The sequence below is a fragment of the Sardina pilchardus genome, chromosome 5 (assembly GCF_963854185.1).
Source record: "Sardina pilchardus chromosome 5, fSarPil1.1, whole genome shotgun sequence".
NCBI classification, from domain to species: Eukaryota; Metazoa; Chordata; class Actinopteri; order Clupeiformes; family Clupeidae; genus Sardina; species Sardina pilchardus.
The window spans coordinates 5610039-5631829 of NC_084998.1; the positions used below are offsets into that span (position 1 = coordinate 5610039).

The 21791-nt window shown below is 44.2% G+C and overlaps 1 protein-coding gene across 1 annotated transcript; it reads left to right on the forward strand.

Moving 5' to 3' along the window:
• Positions 1-518: 518 nt before the first annotated feature.
• nectin1a (nectin cell adhesion molecule 1a) lies at positions 519-21610 on the forward strand. Its single transcript, XM_062536091.1, has 7 exons — positions 519-588; positions 10405-10622; positions 10940-11090; positions 11454-11753; positions 11915-12032; positions 12226-12377; positions 21105-21610. The coding sequence occupies exons 1-7, from the start codon at positions 540-542 to the stop codon at positions 21596-21598; spliced, it is 1482 nt and encodes a 493-aa protein (XP_062392075.1). The 5' UTR covers positions 519-539; the 3' UTR covers positions 21599-21610.
• Positions 21611-21791: the final 181 nt, after the last annotated feature.

Below are 21791 nucleotides of genomic sequence, written 5' to 3' on the forward strand. Positions count from 1 at the left end.
GCAGATTGAATAGGTGAACGAGTAGGGTGGATGGTAACGGCCAGAATGCTCGAATGTGACAGTTAAACCGATGGACCAGTTTCGTGCTGTATAAAAGCAGCCAAACGGCAAGCGCGCAAGGCTACACCCTCAACAAGACAATTCATTGCTGATAATCTACACACCCAACGGATTTGCCATCATGGAGACATCGCCACAGCATCCTATAGGTTGCGTCACTGCTGTAATCGTGAGTGTCTTAAGCTGATTTCTGTTCGATCCCGCGTCTGGGTTGTAGAGGAAAGTTCATACGACGCGTGAAGCAGCATCGCAGGCACCTATGCGCGCGATATGATGACCGCGGAGACACCATTGGACTGCGCGCCTGGATGTGCCATAAGCCTGGAGAGACACTGAACTTTAAATATCGGCAAAGCCCATTGGTTTCTTTCTCTCCCAAATGAGAGGAAACAATGGACTATTATCTGTAAACTAGGTTTAATATTTTTCTCACAAGGGACTTTTTCTTTTCTTGAACACATCGCGCCCGAAGCAAGACTATGATGGTGGTCAAAACCTTCATGTACTTTTCGGCTGTCATCATTTCAGGTAGACCTGTTTTTTTGTATAATCTTTCATGGTGAAGTTATCTATCTCCTCAAGTAGGATTAGCCATCTGCTGAGAGTAAATCTTGTCCCCATATTAAACTACAGATCAATTTTAAACGCACATCAAGGGCCAGTCGTTTATACATCTCAACAACACAGCCATGTTTTTACACCCTGGCTGCTGGTAATATCCATTTAATCGATTCAGCTCCTTGAGTATTGAGTATTGACAGGTAAAATATAGTTGCCAAAAATTCTTTCTTTGCCGTGATGCCTATTGTTTCGTCAGTAGTTAAGATATTGTCATCTAACTTAATTCTTAACTCGATGCAAGAGAAACTTTGGTATACATCAAGGCTTATATAGCCTGTCTTGCAGACGGCACTCTAAAGCCTGCTAAAGTCCTTGCCTTAGCTTGAGTGAAAATACCATTCTCAAACATCTGGTGTGTTAGATTGCTTTTTTTTTGTTGAAAATTGAAGTAATCAGTGAGAGTGAGAGGCAAAAGCAACTATTTAAGCCTTGTCCTTGTATTTAATTTAAATTTGACAGGAATTAAGTGTGTGGGTTTAGTGTAGCTTGTAAATGTTTGTGTATTTCCTTTTACTGGATGACTTTTTTCTGTGCTGTCATCATCTCTCATCATCTCTGTCTGCTGGTTATAAGAATGAAACATTTCCCATACTTGATTTGAATGATTTTTTCAATCTGGACTTAGATGATGCCAGGACAATCAGATTCATTATTGTTAGCTTGTAGTCCCTGCCTCTCATTCTAATTAATATGGGGAAGGAATATTTTTGCACCCTGATGGAACTATAGCTGGATCATATTTCGCCGATTGCACAGGACCTCACAGATTTGCTGGGGGTTCCTTACATCCATTTGAAATCCACTGCACCTGCACAGATTTCCTCCACTTATAGTTTGAGTGGGTATATGTCCCGTGCATATTTCACAGAGTTAACAGAAGATGGCCCTTTTTTCTATGTGTGTAATACTACACCCGCTTATCGATGCCCTGTTGTGGCTTGAGAGTGATTTCCCCAGTGTCTCTGTGTTTGGGTTAGGAGGAGCAGCAGCAGCAGCAGCTGCATCTCTGCTGTTCTTAGATCTGCATCTGTACCGACTGCATGTCTCGGCTTCCACTGGCTTTGAGTATTACATCAGCCTCTGACTATTTATTATCCTCTATAGAAGGAGTCTAAAGTGCCTCTCCAGCAATCACTGGTAGATTACAGCCAAAAGAGTGCCTTTAGCAATCCCAGTAAGATGCTGATGTTGGAATACATGTGACGTTAAGGTCCCTGGAGGTCACACCAGCAGAAGAAACAAAAGTACATATTTGTTCCAATTTTGTTGAATTCACAGGGTGTACTTTTAGGGTTTGATATGACCTGTTTGTCTATCTGCCCTGTTAATATTATTCATGAGTTTTGTGATTAGCCTCTAGCATAACAATAAGTTAGTGTCCGACATTGCAGAACATTATGAATTATGAAAATTATTATGAAAACGATTATGAAATTATTGTTATTATTATACCTATAAGTCTACAGTTACTGCATACATTTTATGTTTGTACATGCCTCTCTCTCTCTCTCTCTCTCTCTCTCTCTCTCTCTCTCTCTCTGTGTGTGTGCCTGTGTGCGTGTGTGTAACATTCTCCTTTTAGAGAGCTTTAGAAGATTTTCGCACTACAAATCCATATTTTAGAGAGGAGATTATCGCCACAGATGAATGCTCTGTCCAGTGGATGCAGATCAGCTGTGAAAATGTAGTTACTCAAAACTGGCATTAAGTTATACACAGATATGTAATCCTAAGGGCTAATGGCAAAGCAATATGTTCATGTTATAGAGATATGCTGCATCGCTTGCTCACCCAGGCTCATGTACAGTATGTTAACATCAGTTGGATAAAAAAAGGATGCATGGTAGTCTTTTAGGTTAATATTCAACAACTGTTGCTGATATCATGTAGAGAGCAACTCCACTAGACCCATGTTTTTTTCTTTTATTATTTCTTGAAAACAGACCAATATTACAGGCCTTATTTTGAATGATGGGTGAAGTATACTATAGGTGTTGTGTGAGAGAGACTGTGCTGAGCCACCCATGTTTGTGCTCAGGATCATGCGCATCATGGTATCAAATTAGCAAATGATTTTGCCAGGTAATTAAATTAGCTTTAGTTCATTCGTTTCTCTGACGGACTTCGCAATTTACCTGTCTTTGAAATTAGGTCCTAATATAGTTCAGCTCAATCTTTTTCATGTGATAATCACTTGTGCTGTCTGTTTTCACTGAACATCCAACACTAAAACACGAGCTACTGTATGAAGATGGGTCCCTGTCTCTGCTATGGCCTGCTGAAGACTGCTTGTTTATGTGAGGCTTGGAGTAAACTACGGAAGGCATTGAAAGCACAAGTGAAGGCTTCTGCAGTGAAAAGTCATCTTCCATTTCTTGGTGGAACTGATACGTCAGTCACACAGCATTGCTGTTTAAATGAAATTCTAAATCTCTCTGGCTGGCTGTTTAGCCCAAGCGGCTTAAGATCTATAGTTCTCATATTTTCTCTGCACAAGACTCAAAAATTGAACCTCTGTGAACAACAGAGGTATTTATCATGCTGTCATACTGGTGTGTAGTTGCACCAACAGTCCACAGAACAACTTATTTTACTGTAGGTAGGCCTATGACCCTGGGAGTCAGATGTGACCCAATAGTCCTAAATGGGAAAGGCCATGTGAATGAATGTTGATTGTCTTGAGGCTATCACATCCGTTATGACTAGGATGCTAGATTATAGCAGCCGTGTGGGCAGCCGTGGTGTACTGGTTAGGGCTTCGGGCTTGTGACCGGAGGGTTGCTGGTTCGATCCCCAACCAGTCCACCACAGCTGAAGTGCCCTTGAGCAAGGCACCTAACCCCTCACTGCTCCCGAGCGCCGCTGGTTGGGCAGGCAGCTCACTGCTCTGGGTTAGTGTGTGATTCACCTCACTGTGTGTGTGCTGTGTGTGTTCACTAATTTGGTTAAATTGGGTTAAATGCATAGCAACGAATTTCCCTCACGGGATCAAAAAAGTATACTGTATGTTCTATTCTATTCTATTCTATTCTAGATACAGCTTTGTGTAATGATAGTTCATTGTAGGCTAACAAAACGGTACAAGTGAAGAAATCTTAGTCCCATCCACCAGTTCTTTTCATAAGGCAGTCTGCAGCATATAGGAGAAGAGTAAATATTTAATAATCATCAGAACATGATTTACAGTATCTTACTCTCTTCCCTTTTCAGTTGGATTTCAATTTTGAGGAATAAAACTCTCATCACCCACTTGTAATTGCAGCGCCTAGATGAGATTTGGCCACGGGGTCGGGCAAGGACAGGGACGCCTCTTCATGTGCCAAAATAACTGATCTGACTTCATCACTTCTGTCAGAATTAGTGCTTTTTGAAATAGTGAATCTGTGTTTTACAAAGTCACACATTGGTCACCTCTCAGTTGGTCTTTCACCTCATAGGAATGGCATTATAGAGGTCATATGTGAGATGTGAGGTCATATGTGAGATAGAGGTCATATGTGAGATAGGGGTCAGACAGTCATCCGGATACTTGTCTAGATGCAGTTACAATATGTCTAGCTTGCTTGGGGAATTACATAATGTGCTTTAACGTTAATCTGGTGAAAAGTTAAAAACATTTATTTGAAGGTTCCTCTTTTTGCAGACATTAGTTATACTGTATCTACCGTATCTATAAAATACATACACTGTACAGTACACACATGATACTAAGTCTGCAGACCAGCAAGCCAACACTAACTTGTTTTGAACAGGCCAGAAGGAACACAGTACAAAAAGCAGCTCTCCCGCAAATGTTTATTTAAAGAGCACACAGTTGGCATTGAAAAGATCAAGTAGTTTAGCTGATGAAGGGAGTGTGTGTTTGTGTGTGTGTGTGTGTGTGTGTGTGTGTGTGTGTGTGTGTGTGTGGTGGTGTGGGGAGGAGGGTGCGCGCGCGTGTGTGGCGTGTGTGTGTGTGTGTGTGTGTGTCTGTGTGGTGTGTGTTTATGCCCGCTGTCCAGTTGTGTCTGGCCGCACTCTGCCTGATCCTGACCCACTTTCCTGTTGCTCCCTCGTTGCCACCACTGAGCACCCGATGGCCATCTGTTACACTCTGGACTCCCGCCACGCAGATATTGGTTTGGGACCTTACTGGGCAGTGATAGGGATGTTTTAGGGAACTCTGAACCCTGAGCTTTATTTTGTTTTGAATCTGCACATTCACCTTTATATAGGCATATGCAAATATACCTCTGATAAACATGCATAACACATCAGAGCAAAGAATACTCCTAACTAACCAGGGCAGAGAAGGGAGTGAATTTGGAAATACATAGAGGCAAGGCCAGCGAGATGTGTATCATGGCCACACCTGGTTTGACTGAAGTGAAGACTGAGACTCTAATTTAATTGTGTTCCAGACAGTTGGAGCTATGCCAAAAGCCATTGGCATTAAGCAAGCCATTAAGGTGTTAAAGTGGAAATCATGAAGTTGATGTTAGAGGGTGTTAGCAGAGTGAAATCACCAAGATGGTGAGAAAGACTGGCAGCAAGAGCGTCTCACACGGGGCATACTGCAGGGGAATGACTTCTGCTTCAGTGGTGCATGTTGTTGCCCAGTTTGTTGTATGTTTACGAGCTACACAGGTAAAGACGTATGGATGCTGATAGGTGAAGTCTCGGTGGCCTTATCAATCAGAATGACAAATTGGGTTTTAGGTGAGCAGCCTTGCCTGGTCAAGTGCACAGGTACACGTAAGGTGTGACATTAAAGACATGTCGTGGTTAGCTGGAATTCTCGGATCGTTGAGGTGAGGTGCCATTGGTGGTTGAGCTGGCGGTCATCTGGACGTCTGCGTGTCATGGTCCAGTTCTCTCTGATGGTACGGGGTGGGGATGGTCCAGTTCTCTCTAATGGTACGGAGTGTCATGGTCCTGTTCTCTCTGATGGTACGGAGTGGGGATGGTCCAGTTCTCTCTGATGGTACGGAGTACGGAGTACGGAGTGGGGATGATGGCTCAGCAAGTCAGGAGGACACGGCAGAGCATGACCAGCACTACAGCTGCTGCGGCTTTGCGGCTGGAAAGGACGGGCTAGCAGAGACAGAGAGGCGCACGCAAACATAGATGCTATGCTGAGCGACATCAGTTGCAGACTTCTAACAAGGTGACTGAGGGCGATCAAAAAAAAGCGTGCTTTGTTTTTTATTTCAGTGACTTAAAAATCTTATTTTATACAGAGTTTTTAGTTTTTGTGAGCTCTCAACTTTACAGAGTTACTCAACTGAGCATCCAGCATGTGATTTCCCATATATCCCATGTCTCTAGCAATGTTTGATTTACATTTATATCTTAATTGCATGCATCATTTGGGATAGCACCAGCTTCAGCATTATGAGATGAAGATAGTTGTGACACAGAAATCACGGTGTAATAATGTTGCCATGCCATCTCTTTCTTTTAAATGTCCTTGAAAACATAGTACCACCAGACCCACCACAAAAAAACTGAACTCACTTCTTCATAATAAATCTTCTGCTTAAGTTCTTCACCCAAACTTACTCCACATGGTCGAGAAAGGCCTTTTCTGAACTGTCTCAGGGAAGCCAAAACATTCTCATAAGAGATAGATGTCTCTTCTCGCTATCACCCTTGTGTGCATGCTGGGCAACTAGAAGCAAAGCTGATTTAAATCAGCATCACCGATTCAGAGAAGTGTACAGTATGCAATCAGAAGAGCTGACACCTGGTGCGGGGTAACCCAGGGTTAATCTAGACCCTGCAAGCCTGCTGTGCTTTGGCCAAGAGTGAATGGCAGACACAGATAATTGGCTTGGGTATCGCCGGGCTCCTTTCTGGAAATAACAGCGTCCTTTTTGCCTTGTGTACGCCGTTGTCGGATTAGTTGTAGCTCCTCCACTGAGTTACTATATCCTCGACTATATAAAGCTCCTCCACGCGTCTTCCTTTAAAAAAAGCCACCTAGGGGACTAAATCTGCTGTGGCGAGCCGCGTTTACAGTATGGCTGATAAGGTAGATTAGGAGCAGGAGAAGGGGGGATTACGCTTGCAGTGGCAGAATGGATGAGTGGCAGCGAGCGCGTGAATACGAGACGTGAGGAAGGAGGCAGCGGAGATGGACGTGGCCCGTGATGGCGGTGGCTTAGTCCTCGACTCCTCGTTTGGCAGGTGTGGGCTACAGGGCCTTTTGACCTGCTAATCAGCTCAACCGCTGAGATCCTCCATTGAAACACGGGCATGTCCATCGAACTGTAAAACAACAAACAACAGTGTACGTTGGACTCCGACGAAATGGAGCTTTGCTGGTGTTTATGCCTTTTTTTCCCTCTCACACACGATGGCATGCAATTATTGCATGTGTGAGATCAAATGCCGTTGAATTTTAATATTCAAAAATGTGTTTATAACTCAACAATATTGGTGTGTGGTAGCACACTGCCGTTTAATTCAGAGCTGCACCGGCTGTGGTGTGGCACTGGCTCTGGTTGTGCATTTGAGGCTGATGCCCACAAACGGATGTCCAGAGTGACTCAGTTGCTGATCTGCATCCTCAGCCTCAGTCTGCTTCATCCGCACTGATGGAAATCTTTCATTTCTCATCAGCTTAGTAAGTGCCTCTCTGTCCACAACAACTAACACACCACAGGCAAGCCGTCTGTTTCAAACTCAAAGAGAGAGAATTTTTCAAAATAACAATCTCACTACTCCTCTTGTGCACGTTTCGGAAGAGAAATACTCACAAAGCTAAGAAAAACACCACTATTTGCCCTAGTATGGAGACCATTGCGTATGTGGGCGCCTGCCAAGTATGGGAATAGCAAGTATAATCCATTGAAGAGAATCCAATATCAGATTTGAGTGTTACTATTTCTCTTTGTATAGATTGCTGGGGTCCTGATAATCTGTAATCCTCAGATGTAAACAGTTGTATAGATTAGGGGGTGGAGGGACGGGAGCGTGGGTTGGGGGGAGGGATTGGACTGAGAGCAGCACGGTTGCCAGAGTCCAGTTGTGATGGCCGCTACTGTTATCACCCTTTTACGAACAGGTTGTCACATCTGTGCAGCTTGGCTGTAGTGGTCGCTGTGTATGTGTGTGTGTGTGTGTGTGTGTGTCTGTATGTGGGTTTTTTTGCTGGTTTTTTTTGCTGGAGATTTGGGCGGTGGGTCAATCTGAACGCAGGTATTACATGTGGTCACGTAGTAGGATGATGTTCTCACGCTGTTGGACTCTATCCTGGACTTCAATATCCTGAGTGCCGTAAGCTGCTCCCCTATCATTCCCAACCTGCCATGTGTTGCCTGCCCGCCCCGCTTTGCATGGCTTTGAAATATTTGTGTGGTCTCGCTGGGACAGCCCAAAGCCAGGCAAAGCCAGGCTGTGTTCCTACTGTCGGCGCTAATCCTAGTTGTCCCTCCAAATGCCTGTTGCGCTCTGCCATTTATTTAGTCTGTGTGTGTGTGTGTGTGTGTGTGTGTGTGTGTGTGTGTGTGTGTGTGTGGTTTTTATTATTATTTGTATTTATTTATTTATTTGATTATTGCAAGGGCGTTTGGTAGTGAACACAGATTTTTAGGACATCGTTTAGTATTATTAAATGACCATTTCTAAAAGAAATAAACGTGTGTTGAAGATAATTTGACCCCTGTGTCAGGGACCTTGCATTTGGTAATAGCTCTCAGAAATTGTTATTATTGAACATCATTGGGAAAGAATTATGCTCAGGTATTTGTGTAGAGCGGCCGGGGACCAGGGTGGCTTGTTTTGCATGTAAGGTTTTTGCATCCATTACCCTTTATTAGTCACTCAGTCTGATTCGTCTCTCTCTTGAACAGTGACCCAAACACTGAGTGATCAGCAATTCATTTTAGTCTCGTTACACCAATATGACAAACCCAGCATACCTCTTCAATCAACGCTTGTGGTAGTGACACACTGATTACAAATCTTTGAACGCAGGTCCATTGGCCTCATGATCCGCCACTGTACTGAAAATGACACGGAATGACCCTGTGCCTTACACACGCTCGACAACTTGGAGTGTGTGTGTGTGGCAGGCTTTCTGTTTGGAAAACCGCCACGGTGTTGGCTTATTTACACTTGAATAATGGTGTAAAAGTGGCACCAACTGGTGCCCTTCACCTGTGGATCAGGGGACATTTTGCATGTGTGTGTGTGTGTGTGTGTGTGTGTGTGTGTGTGTGTGTGTGTGTGTGTGTGCGCATCTCTCTAAAAGCAGCAGAATCTGTGTTTACCATAATAACCCCTCAGTCAGATCTGATGTCTCTGATTGGCTTTGAGGGCCCATTTCTACTCCCAGTCAGTGTCCTACAGCACCCAGAGCTCTTAAGACCTCCTATTTTTAGCCCGGGCTCCTTAAGCTGCAGTCTTCCAGAGACGGTGCGGTGTGGGGCTCCGCAGTTGCCTAGAGATGAGCAGCCAGCGACTCCCAACCTGTGCGGCTATAAATATTCATTCGTGAGGTTCGGGGCTCTTCCTCGGGAGCTATATTTGGATTTCTTTTTCTCCCCATCGCGTTTATTACCACCAGTGTGGCACGTTAAAAGACTTGCCATTTTCTAATTGGATTAGGGTTCCTATTAATAAGCTATTTTTGCACGGGAGGAGGTGTGATGTTTTAAGAATGTGTGGTAACTGTGCTCATAGTCAAAACGCAGCTTTTACAAAGCTAATTGTTCCACGTCCAAGCACTGAGCTGATGGCTGAGGATAATGAAGTTTAAAATTGCTATAGAATTAAATCTTCATTACTGAAGGAAAAGTAGGCTAAGTGATTATTAGCGGGGTTGGTAAATGCTACTGTAGATACAAGTGAGAAAGTGTCTTCTTTAAGGACTGTGAATACTCTTAACATGCACCCAGAGGGGAAAACAAAGCAACATCTAAGAACATCACACTATGTTATCCTCAGCGCCACGTGCAGCCTTCATTTCTCCGACAGCGCAGATGAAAAGATAATGTGAGTTTCTCTGTGTGTGCACTTCGCAAGATACAGACGGCAAGACAGTTTGAGGCCAGCCGTCGTCTGAGTAATTGTTCTGGCGTTGCCATCTCAAACGGGTCCTCTCAGAGAAGAATAAGCATCACTTCATATTGTTCTCTGAACGTCGTGTCATGACATGTGTAAGAAACTGTACAGTGTGACAGTGTCTGTTGTACAAGAGGCCTGCACTGCTGGCACTGTCGCAGTTGACCGACTCCGCGTCCTTAATAGGTGCTTTGACTAAGGACACCTACTGTTGGGGCCACTTAGCCACATACTGTAGTCAATACAGATTGTTACACTGGACTGGTATGTTGTGGATGTGTTTGGCACATGGTCTCACTGCTTCCGTAGTAGTAAAGATCTCTTCACAATGACATTGATTTGATTTGATTTGATTTGATTTGATTTGATTTGTTTGTATAGCAGCATTGACTATCTCCATCGACTCAAAGCCCAAGGCCTGGCCCACCTTTAGTAAGCACATGAACAATGACTGTATTGACCCAAGTATTTGCATGCAGTATTTTCATCAAAGGTTGAACACACTGAGACAAATGTGCTGCACACTCTGTGCAGACATCCAATGTCTCGTTGACTGGTTAGTGCACTAGTTGAGTTGAATGTTAGATATGCGGCGGTATGTTATTCTGGCCTTATATGTTCCAATTTATGGTCAGGTGTTCCATTCTCACCCTCCCCTCGCTCTGTTGTCCTCAGGTTATTCTCAGATGGTCCAGGTGGACGACAGTCGCTCAGGTTACGCCGGCTCGCAGGTGGACCTCAGCTGCCAGTTTGTGAACAGCGACCCGCCGGTCAAGATCTCCCAGGTCACCTGGCAGAAGTTCGTCAACGGCACCAAGCAGAATGTGGCCATCGCTAACCCGGCGCTGGGCGTGTCCGTCCTGCCGCCCTTCAAGGAGCGCGTGCGCTTCAAGGTACGCTTCAAGGCGCGTGCGCTTCAAGGTTTTGGGGCAGCCGTGGTGTACTGGTTAGGGCATCGGGCTTGTAACCGGAGGGTTGCCGGTTCGATCCCCGACCAGTCCACCACGGCTGAAGTGTCCTTGAGCAAGGCACCTAACCCCTCACTGCTCCCCGAGCGCAGCTGGTTGGGCAGGCAGCTCTGGGTTGTGTGATTCACCTCACTGTGTTCACTGTGTGCTGCGTGTTCACTAATTCGGTTAAATGCAGAGAATTGAATTTCCCTCACGGGATCAAAAAAGTATATATTCTATTCTATTCTATTCTATTCTAGAGCCCGGCGGTGCGGCGGCCGACGCCCTCGCTGGAGGACACCACCATCACCTTCTCCAACCTGCGGCTGACCGACGAGGCCGCCTACATCTGCGAGTACACCACCTTCCCGGCCGGCAACCGCGAGAACACCGTCAACCTCACGGTGTATGGTGAGTGGGAATTTTAAAAAAGAAAGAACTCTCACACTTAACACATGCAGCAAACACCTCTGCCGCGTGACGTGGGTGTTGTTAGCGCCTTGCTCTGGCTGTTGAGCTGAAGGAGCTGTTTCCCACATTTTAGCCCATTTTTAACCTCACATCAACATGGAATATCAGCCATGTAGGCCTACTTGTTTTAGCCCCTAGCTTTTTAATATTTTGCATAATGTTTAGTATGGCCTAGATACAGCAGTATGCATCTCTGAATATGTAGATGTGATAAACACATTTAAGACTTACACACTTCAAATCTAAACTCGCTGGCCTATTACATTTTCATTTCATTTTCATCCATTTTGATTTTTGTGAAAGCTCGCCCTATGATCCAAATGAGCCTGTCTACTCCATCGATTGTGGCCGGACCGGCCAATCTGAAGATGACCGTGGCGACTTGTTTGTCTGCCAACGGAAAACCTCCCGGAGTGATCACATGGGACTCTGGTCTGGACGGCGAGGTCAGTAACCAGGAGACCCGGAACTCTGATGGAACGTTCACAGTGCGCAGTGATTACATGATGGTTCCCACGCGACAGACCCACAATCAGAAGCTCACGTGCATCACGACTTACCACAGCGAGACGTACAGTGACAGCGTGACCCTCAACATTCAGTGTAAGGGATTATTTATTTTTTTCCACTTCTAATATATCTTTTTTTCATTTTGTAAATTGTATATTTCATTTATGAAGGAGATTGAAAGAAAAATCAATGAGTTGAAGGCACTTGATCTTGCAGTCAATTTGAGTTTTCTTCTTTTTTTTTTTTTTTTGCAGACGAGCCAGACGTGGCTATTGAAGGATACGATGGCAACTGGTATCTGAACCGAGAGAGCGTTCAGCTAATCTGCCAGGCGGATGCTAACCCACCTGTGTCTTTGTATCAGTGGAGATTGTAAGTGTTTCTCACTCCCTGAAATAAGAGCTACTGTACTGTATATTTTAATGCACCTCAGTTCAAGGTTTGCATTTTAAAACTATTCAACATCATTAGTATTATACTATCCCTGACGCCATGTTGGATGTCTAAGGGTACATCTATCCGTACCCTACTTGAGCTGGTGGTATCTCTCTTGCCTCCCCTGCAGTTTAAATGGCTCCATTCCCGATAAGGTGGAGGTCCGCGACAACATCCTGCTCTTTAAAGGGCCGGTGACCTACGACCTGGCCGGAACATACATGTGTGACGCCACCAACAGCATCGGAACCCGCTCGGCCGCTGTGGACGTCAACGTCACTGGTAGGGCCCGGCGTTTGAAGTTGGTCTGTAAATGTGCCGTGTGCCTGCCTGGTATGCATGTGATGCTGAAACAGTATGCACGGGCTACTGAGAGAGTATGCATGTGTGGCTGAAACAGTATGCACGGGCTATTGAGAGAGTATGCTTGTGTGGCTGAAACAGTATGCATGCATGGCTTAGTATGCATATGGTATTGAGAGACTATTCATGTGCTGCTGTGAGTGTGCATGTGCTGCTGCATGCTTCTGCTCTGTCCTGCATCCTCAGTGAATGTTGCTGACGTGGTAGATTATTGCAACTGAACACATTGCTTTCTGCTATAAGTTGAAGTTGTAACCTACTGTACAGTATAATTATTAACACAAGTAAACACAGAACAATTCTGTTTGATATTTGATGCTAGTTGCAATAAGGGTGACCCTGTCTTGTTGCTTATTTATTTATTTATTTGTTGTGATGGGGGGGGGATTACATCAACGCATTTCATAAAAGGTGACAGTAGACAGGATTGTTGTTTTGCATGGGGTATAGGTGGCATGTACATTAGGGTGCATCAAAAAACAACATTTTTGAATTTTAATATGGCTGGGTGCTAATAGTGTTCCAATATAGGTAGAAACAACACATGCAAAATATTTTTCCAGTACATGATGATTTAGGGGTGCCACCACACATCTGTTTTTGGTGGATAAAGTGGCTGTGGTTCTCAATGGTCGCCATGGCGACCTGAGGTAAAAAATGCTATAGCTCATTATTATAGCTTATTATTACATTACTACTATCATATCTTTAGTTGTGTCTTTGTATACTTATTCATCACAAGTCATTTAAGTCATATTTATAGGTATTTAGTGCTCATTACATCTAGCTAACGTGAACTAGCAACAGTTGACACCACCTCCATTGTGCATCCTACACTGGGACAGCAAGTTAACACCGATGCTCAGCAATGTGTGCCAGTTGGAGGAGCGTCCTACTGTACAGTGGAAGTTGGAGATACAGAGAGGCTGAAACTGCTTGGTATCCTGGCGTATTAGAAGCAGACCAATGAGTCATGCCCAATGATCATTGCCCGGTTGACATGCAAGTAGCTGCAGGACTGGTGCTGCATTGACCAGGTTTTCAACATGGCATTTGACACCACTGCGTCAAACACCAGTCATCTCGCTGCAGCCTGCATTGCCATACAGCTCTCACAGGGCTGACTACTGCTTTGGTCTGGGTGCCGGCACCACATGTGTCAGTATCAACCCATGTGTATAGCAATAAAGTAAATTAAACTTCATATCCCTGCTGAAAAAAAAAACGCCTGACCAGCATAAGATGGTTTGCTGGTTAACCAGCTTGTCAACCAGCTTGTTTGACCACCCTATGATGGTTGACCAGCTAGACAAGCAAAACTCTTGTGAAAACATACCTTCAGCTGGTTTACCCAGCTTATGATGGTACAGTAATTCAGGCAGCCCTGCTGAAAAAAACAGCTACAGTAGAAGCCAGCGTATGCTGGTAGCTGGTTTTAGCTGGTCTTTGCTGGTTTTCTTCCAGCTATTGCTGGTCTTTGCTGGTGTAGCTGGTTAGGCCACCAGCTAGACATGCTGGCGTGACCATCTGAGGAAGCTGGTTGTGCTGGTATGACCAGCCTGTCGTGTGGGATACAGCTGGTTTAAGATGGTCATGCTGGTGACCAGCCTGCCAAGCTTGACAGAGATGGTCAAGCTGGTTTTCTAGAATGACCAACATAAGCTGGCATGGCCAGTAAAAACCAGCAATGTAGACCAGCAACACCAATTAAAATGACCAGCTTGAGGTGGTACGACAATCAAAGCCAGCTGAATTACCATCGTAAGATGGGTAAACCAGCTACCATAGGTTGGTCAAACAAGCTGGTTAACAAGCTGGTCAACCAGCAAACCACCTTAAGCTGTCAGGCTGTTTTTTCAGCAGGGCAGAATGACCATCTTACACCAGCTGTGTCCCACACAACAGGCTGGTCACATCTGCACGACCAGTCACGCCAGTATGTCTACCTGGTGGTGGTCTAACCAGCTACACCAGAAATAGCTGAAAGAAAACCAGCAAAAAACAGCTAAAACCAGCTACCAGCATAAGCTGGTTTCCTGCTGTTTTTTTTTCAGTTGGGATGTGTGTCCGACATCCATCACTGCTTCACAAAATTCAGGGTAAGGCCATGTGAACAGGTCCCATTGACTTCCATTCATTTTGTCCATAGGACATTCATTCCAAATGAATATAGACTCTTCAAAGTTGAATTCTGAGAAATGCCCAAGTTGTAAAAGCAGACAACTTTTACTTTGATAACCCTACAGAACATGTTACTGTATAAAAGTTCACTCTATTCAACATTTCCAGGTCAACCTTTTGCCAATTAGACGAAAATTACGCATTTTTTCGAAATTTCGCCAAAGTTCATGTGTTAGGTGGCACCCCTAAATATCAATGAAATTTCTTAAAACTTTGCAAAAGTCATTTTTTTCTTGATTGGAACAAAAAGCAATGCCAGCCAAAATGATATTTTTAAATTAAAATTTCCCATTCAAATTTGATGCACCCTAATGTACATTACTGTTGTGGTCTTGACACCTTGTCACATTTGTTTGTTTTGTTTTTTGTTTTTTTCGGTATCACATGCCCACTTGAAAGTGTATGTTCACATCGCTATGACGATGCAGTGTTGATGGGTTTGTGTGGTCAGTCAGAGCCTCCTCGCTCCACGTCTCTGTCCTGATGCTGGCAGGCCGTGCGGAGCGTGGACTGGACTGGGCCGTCTGGTCCTGCGTGTCACAGACTGGTAAACTAATGCTGTCACTGAGTGACCGTGTCACAGGGGTTGGAGGGGATAGCCCCATATGAGCGTCACATCTCGCCAGCTCCTCTCTCTTCTCTCTCTTCTCTCTCTTCATAATGGCTGACGTAAACAGAGAAGTAGCCAAGACTCTGCAGCTTTTCTGCTAGTTCTTTTTTTTTATGTTTCCCCATACAAAGACCTTGAAGAGTTGTTTTGTCATGTTTTATTTTTATTTTTATTTTATTTTATTTTATTTTATTTCATTTCATTTTATTTCATTTTATTTCATTTTATTTCATTTTATTTCATTTTATTTCATTTAATTTCATTTTAATTTAGTTTAGTTTAGTTTATTTGTAGTGTTTGCGGTCCTCGTATGTACTTTTATAGGATTTTTTATTTTATTTAAATATTATTTGGGGTAATACTTTCATTTTGCTTCCCATCTTGAGCAAGACTCCCTGGTAGCAGAGATATCGTATCTCAATGGGACCATCCTGGTTAAATAATATCATACAGGATAATTAGGCAAATAAATGACATAAATAACATAAACTCTCAAGAGTATACCTCTGTGTTTGTCCCAGAGGTTTCCCCCTTCACTAAATAACACCATGATTGCAGCCACTGCTGTGTACGATGGGTGTGAAGTCTGCAGTGGTTGACCTCCGCAGCATCTGAGTCAGAGTCTCCATGCTCTTCATAGCATCACACATTTTCTGCATTGCAGTGGCATTTGCATCTTGCCCTATCGGAATGACTGGCTCCTGTTCGATGATTGCGCAGTGCCATACATCTATCTCCTCTTTGTTCCCGGCAACGTAGCGCAGTGTTAAGTTTCACCAGAACTGAAGAGGCTCTCTTTTACACAGTCCCTCTCCCTTTTCTGGGACTCTGGTTTGCCCCCCACGTGTCGGCTGTCTTCTGGCACACATACACACACACACACACACACACACACACACACACACACACACACACTGTCTGCCTTCCTCTTGAAATGCCTTCTTGCATTCCCAGCCTCCGGACAGGCACTGAGCGGCAATAAGCTCCCACAAAACATCCATTGTCTCTCATATCAATATCTGGGGCCGCTCAAAGTCAGCACAACTGCTTTGGATGGGCCGTGTTTTATAGCCGTGGCAGATGCCCATCTCCTGTCATTAAAAGCTGTTTACATCTCGAGTAGATACAGAGGAGGAGCTCATTATCGTCCCTCCAGGAATCTGCCAACATTCTCATGTGTAGTGCAAAATCGTTGGGAAATCATTATGTCCGAACGACGTGCAAAGATAAAGGTCTTGTCTCAGCACAATGATCTGGCTTTGAAGTCCTGTCGAGTCTGCTGACAGCGGGGAGATCTTTTTCGCCGGCGCTCTCAAGTGTGCGCCAGTTGCTCTCTCTCTCTCTTGCGGCCCCGCTCAGTGCTAAGCCACTGGGAGAGGAGAGGAGAGGAGAGGAGAGGAGAGGAGAGGAGAGGAGAGGAGAGCAGAGGCGAGAGATGCATGCATTATCAGCTCAGCCCCAGCGCTGCACTGGGGTCCTGCAGACTCTTTTTTTTGCGTTAATTGAGAGTCCTGCAGACTCTTTTTTTTGCATTAATTCTCCCAGTGTTGTGTTATCTCCGTCCTGCATTGGCCTGATATCACATGGGCTGCTTTTTTTTTTTTGCGGTGGTATGTGCTGTTCTTTACGTGCCAGCTGCTGAATCTTGGCATCCTCAAAGGAAGGCCTGCTCGTGTGCTTTTCTGAGGAGAAAAAAGACGGACGAGTTCTTTATATGAGGAAGAAAAGATCACCCTGCTAAGTAATCAAATCTGCGCTGATCAATCGTGCATCAGTAAGGATTCTGGCGTTGGCTTTGCTTTCTCTGCCTTTGCTGGCTAAATATAACTCCATCCTCTCTGACCCATAGGACAGGACTCCGTGCCAACACAAACTGTCAAACTCCAGAGCATAAATATTTGGATTGTATCACTGCTTGCTTCTGTCTCTGGCATTCACATCACATTGTTAAGTGATTTGTGTGTTAATACCTGCGTGTTGGATTTTCTTCAGACTATCTTGTTTAGTTTTGCCGTTCTACAGTACCTAGGCTTACAAGGCTTACAAAGGGTCTTAGTGCGTGCGTATGTGTGTGTGATATTTCGGCATTTGAGTTCTTCTGTGTTTCCACAACAATCCACATGGGTGCTGCCCATGTTCCATAAATACCCGTATTATGCCCCTTTCCCTTCTCATGGCATTCTGTTATTTTCAGAGCAGTCTTTGATACGTCTTCACATTCACTGAACACACATCACAGGCCACAGGTTTGGTGGCTGAAACTCGGTCTATTCTGCCCTGGCAGTTTGTCCAGAGACTTTCTAATGAGGAGACAAAGATAAAGAATCGCCCATAGAAATGTATGGGGATAGATGTATGGGGAAAGATGTATGGGGATAGTTGTGTGGGGAAAGATGTATGGGGAATGATGTATGGGGATAGATGTATGGGGATAGATGTATGGGGATAGTTGTATGGGGATAGATGTATGGGGAAAGATGTATGGGGATAGTTTTATGGGGATAGATGTATGGGGATAGTCGTCTACACATATTCCGCCACTTCCTCTGCCAAAAGTTGACGTGATCAATGTCATACATCGTGCCAATCGTGTGTTGTGATCTCGCAGCTGGCGTGAGGTTGGTGTCGCAATGCCTTGTGCACGCACAGTTCTGCCCGAAATAGATGCCCGATTAGTTCCCAGAATGCATTGCAATATGGCCACCAAGTGGAGGGACTTGCCTAAAAAGACTTTGGTTTGTCTAGAACTTGAGGAGGAGAAACTGTGAGGAGTGGTGCATTATGCTAGTTATTTTCTGTGCTAGCAAAGCAGCAGAGTAAACTTGTTATGCATCTTGGAAGAGGAAATGTAATTTGTGGGCCTTGAATTGAATGCTCAGCCAGCAGTAAACAAATGTCATCCATGATGTAAATGCACAAAAAAAATGACAAAGACAAAAAAGTTGTTTCTGTTCATATATCATAGTCTTATTAGGCCAAGGCAGAAAAAGAAATTTCCTTCTTTTTTTGCAGCTGTGGATTGCAGAAAGAGATTGCATTCAGACTGGTCCAGGTGTTCAGATTCATCAGCATAAGCATAGACCCCCCCCCCCCATCCTCCCCTTTAAGCTTCCAGTCACTGCTGCTCTTGTGTTTAATGCATCAGGTTCCTTCCTCCTCATAGGACCAGTGTTGGGAAGGTTACTTTAGAAATGTAATGTGTTACAGTTACAAGTTACTCTGTTTAAAATGTAATAGTAGTGTAACTATTTGAATTACTTTTTCTGAGTAACGTAACTAATTACTTTTGATTACTTTTTGATTACTTTTCCGATTTTTGAATGATATTTATAGTCCCCAAATCCATGCGAAGATTTCGGCCTGGGTCTACAGGCTGCCGAGCAGTTCTGTACAAGCGCACAAGGCAGCAAGGGCATTCAATACATAAATTAGCATCATATTTTTTGTGAGGATAATATAATGATAATCATAACACGTTTACAGGCAGGCATGTAGGCCTACGCTGATGGCGCTGTAGACGTGATAGAGCCTATCAGAAGGTCCCGTATCAAGCTATGGCTGTGGAGGGAAACAGTTATTTTTACATACAATATTATTTGCAAAGTTTTGCTGACAATATTGAGATGTAATTCAAATTGTAATTTTGAAAAATGTCAAAAGTACCTGTAATTGAATTACATTTTTTTCTACAGTAACTGTAATATATTACTGTTACATTTATTTTGTAATTAAATTACGTAACTCGATTACATGTAATGCGTTACTCCCCAACACTGCATAGGACATGGACCCCAGGAAGACTAGCTCATCCCACTTTGGTGATCGCTAATGGGGATCCTTTTAGCATTAAACAATGAACTGATATCCTTTATCATCATATATCTATCTACTCATAGTCATCACAGTAGCCTCACGTTATGCAAATGCATTATTCAAGCATCCACTCTCTCCAGAAGATATTATTGCCATAATCAGAAGATGATGTTGCTTACATTCTGATCTTGTCTGTCACATTCAGTTCAAACAAATTGTTTGCCAATACTATTGCTCAGCTTCAACAATACTTTTCACTATCTTCAGCTTGGCTCTGCCTACTTAGAGCTTTGAACCAAACCTTTGCCTCTCTCTCTCTGAAACATCGATTTTATGTGTGCATGTGCTGTTGTTTCCACCAAAATGTTTGCTTTGGCCTATAAATATCCAGTTGAAGCAGAGGTTCTGTGTTGTATGTGTATGATTGACATCCACAAACACAGTTTTATTTATCACTTACAACTTAAAGTATTACATATGAACGCATTTGTCAAATCATATGTTCCGGTGTAATTTTACCCTATTTGGTATACATATACTGTACGTACTTCATGCGTAGGTTGACACTCTTGCCATCTGACAGATTGTTCAATGTGCTTTAATGCAAAGACAGTCAAACACCAGATTATAACACTTCTCGGTTCTCACACCACAGTTGTGTACATGTTGCAAACCTGTGTGTGCAGCCCTTTGAAATCCTGTGAAAAGCTGAGATTAAGAGACTCTGAAAAGAGCTCTCTGCTCACAATATTTGCAGGACATGTAAGCACAATACATGTTTTGGCAGCAAGCCTCCAGAGTTTGCACAAGGCGTGCAGGATTCGCAAGTCACAGCCCAAACCAAATCCATCAATTCTCGTTTGATTTTTTTTGTTTGGTTTTTCGCTTATATGTCTGCAGGACTGATCCTGTCTGAAGCGATGAAGTGTCATTTTCATGGGCTGTGTTCTCACTGTGGCACAGCACAGTGGAGCTTAGCAAAGCCAGAGGGGAAATGAGCCATAGCGCCCTGTCCTCTGGTGGAGCAAGGTGACTTTCTCCAGCCGCTCACAACTTTATTATCCATGCACACACTGTATGGATAAGATGGCTCATATTGTCTCTGATACGGTTTGATTTCAAATGAAGGAGCCGCCTCTTTCTGCTGCAGGAACACCACCACTTTTCCAGTGCACACACCGTTGATCCTGGCAGTGGGATGGGAGGAGGATTTAGCTGAATCTGAAGAAAAGTATTATATTGAAGGACTTCACCTTAAAGCCACTTAGTTATCATGTCCTCTCCCTGAAAGTGGTGAAAATGATGGCATTTTGTATATCATTGTTCTATTATGCCAATGAGCTATGAGCTGCACATGTCCATCCAGGACACAGGGCATCAGAGGAAAGGTTACACACGTACCCACAGATTTATGACCTCTTGGAGAGCTGCTAGTTTGTCACTTGGGTCACGTGGGTGGGCTTAATTGGAAGATGTGAGGTCACACGATCAGGAGATGTTGCTGCTATAGAATACCAGCTCTCGGCTGGGTCCAGACTGCCTCGTCCAGTCCCAAGCTTAGCATTGACTTTGCTGCTTCTTAACATGTGAGTGGATGTCATGGTGTTCAGTGGATGTCATGGTGTTCAGTGGATGTCATGGTTGTCATGGTGTTCAGTGGATGTCATGGTGTTCAATGGATGTCATGGTGTTCAGTGGATGTCATGGTGTTCAGTGGATGTCATGGTTGTCATGGTGTTCAGTGGATGTCATGGTGTTCAGTGGATGTCATGGTGTTCAGTGGCTGTCGTGGTGCACGTGTTGCATGTTTGGCTGCTGTTGGCGCTGCATGTTTGGTTTTCTGTGGAGCATATGTGTGAAAATCAGAATCCGCACTGAAGTGGTTGTTGAGATCCCAAAGCCTCTACCTCATATCCCTGTTTACCCCGATATCCCTTCTCTAACTCCTTAGAGGTTTTTTTTTTCATCTCATCTTGAAGAAGTTCCTTCCTGTAGTTGAACATTGACACCCTGCTCCCCATCCATATGTCTCTCCTACCCAGAATTCCCTGTAATTCCTCACGAGATGGCCCGAGGGCATCAGGGACTGGGCACTGCCATCGGAATGGTGGCCCTGGGCGGCTCTCTGCTGGTGGTGGCCCTCACTCTCCTCGGCGTTTTGTTCCATCGACGACAGCGCACCTTCAAGGGCGATTACAGCACCAAGAAGCACGTGTTAGGGAGCAGCTACCGAAAGGGCGGCAGCTTGCAACCCTATCCCCCGATTCCTCAGGTCCTCATTTGTCCAGATGACTTTGACGACGACAAAAAGGCCGAGATGTACGGAAGCCCTATAAGTCTCACCGAAAACATCCACCATTGCCAAGACAACACCGAACAAATGAACCGATCGTTCAGTGTAGAGAGCGAGGTGGAGGCTTGCGGGTACGGCGAACAGTGTTTTGCCTTTTATGATGAAACTGAACTGGAAATGTCTGTTGACATGGTGCCGCAAACGGATGGCTCTGTCATCTCAAAAGAGGAGTGGTACGTCTGAAATAAGCGAGTGATTCCCTAGGCCGTAATCTCATCAACTCACAGTCACTGCTCCTCATGCGCCTACCTCCTCCTCCTCCTCCTTCAATGACTAATACATACACTCACAATGGCAATTAATGCAACATGAACCAAATTAAATGACTGAAAATAAATATTATTGCTTTTTTTTTTGTTCGATTGTTTTTTTTAAT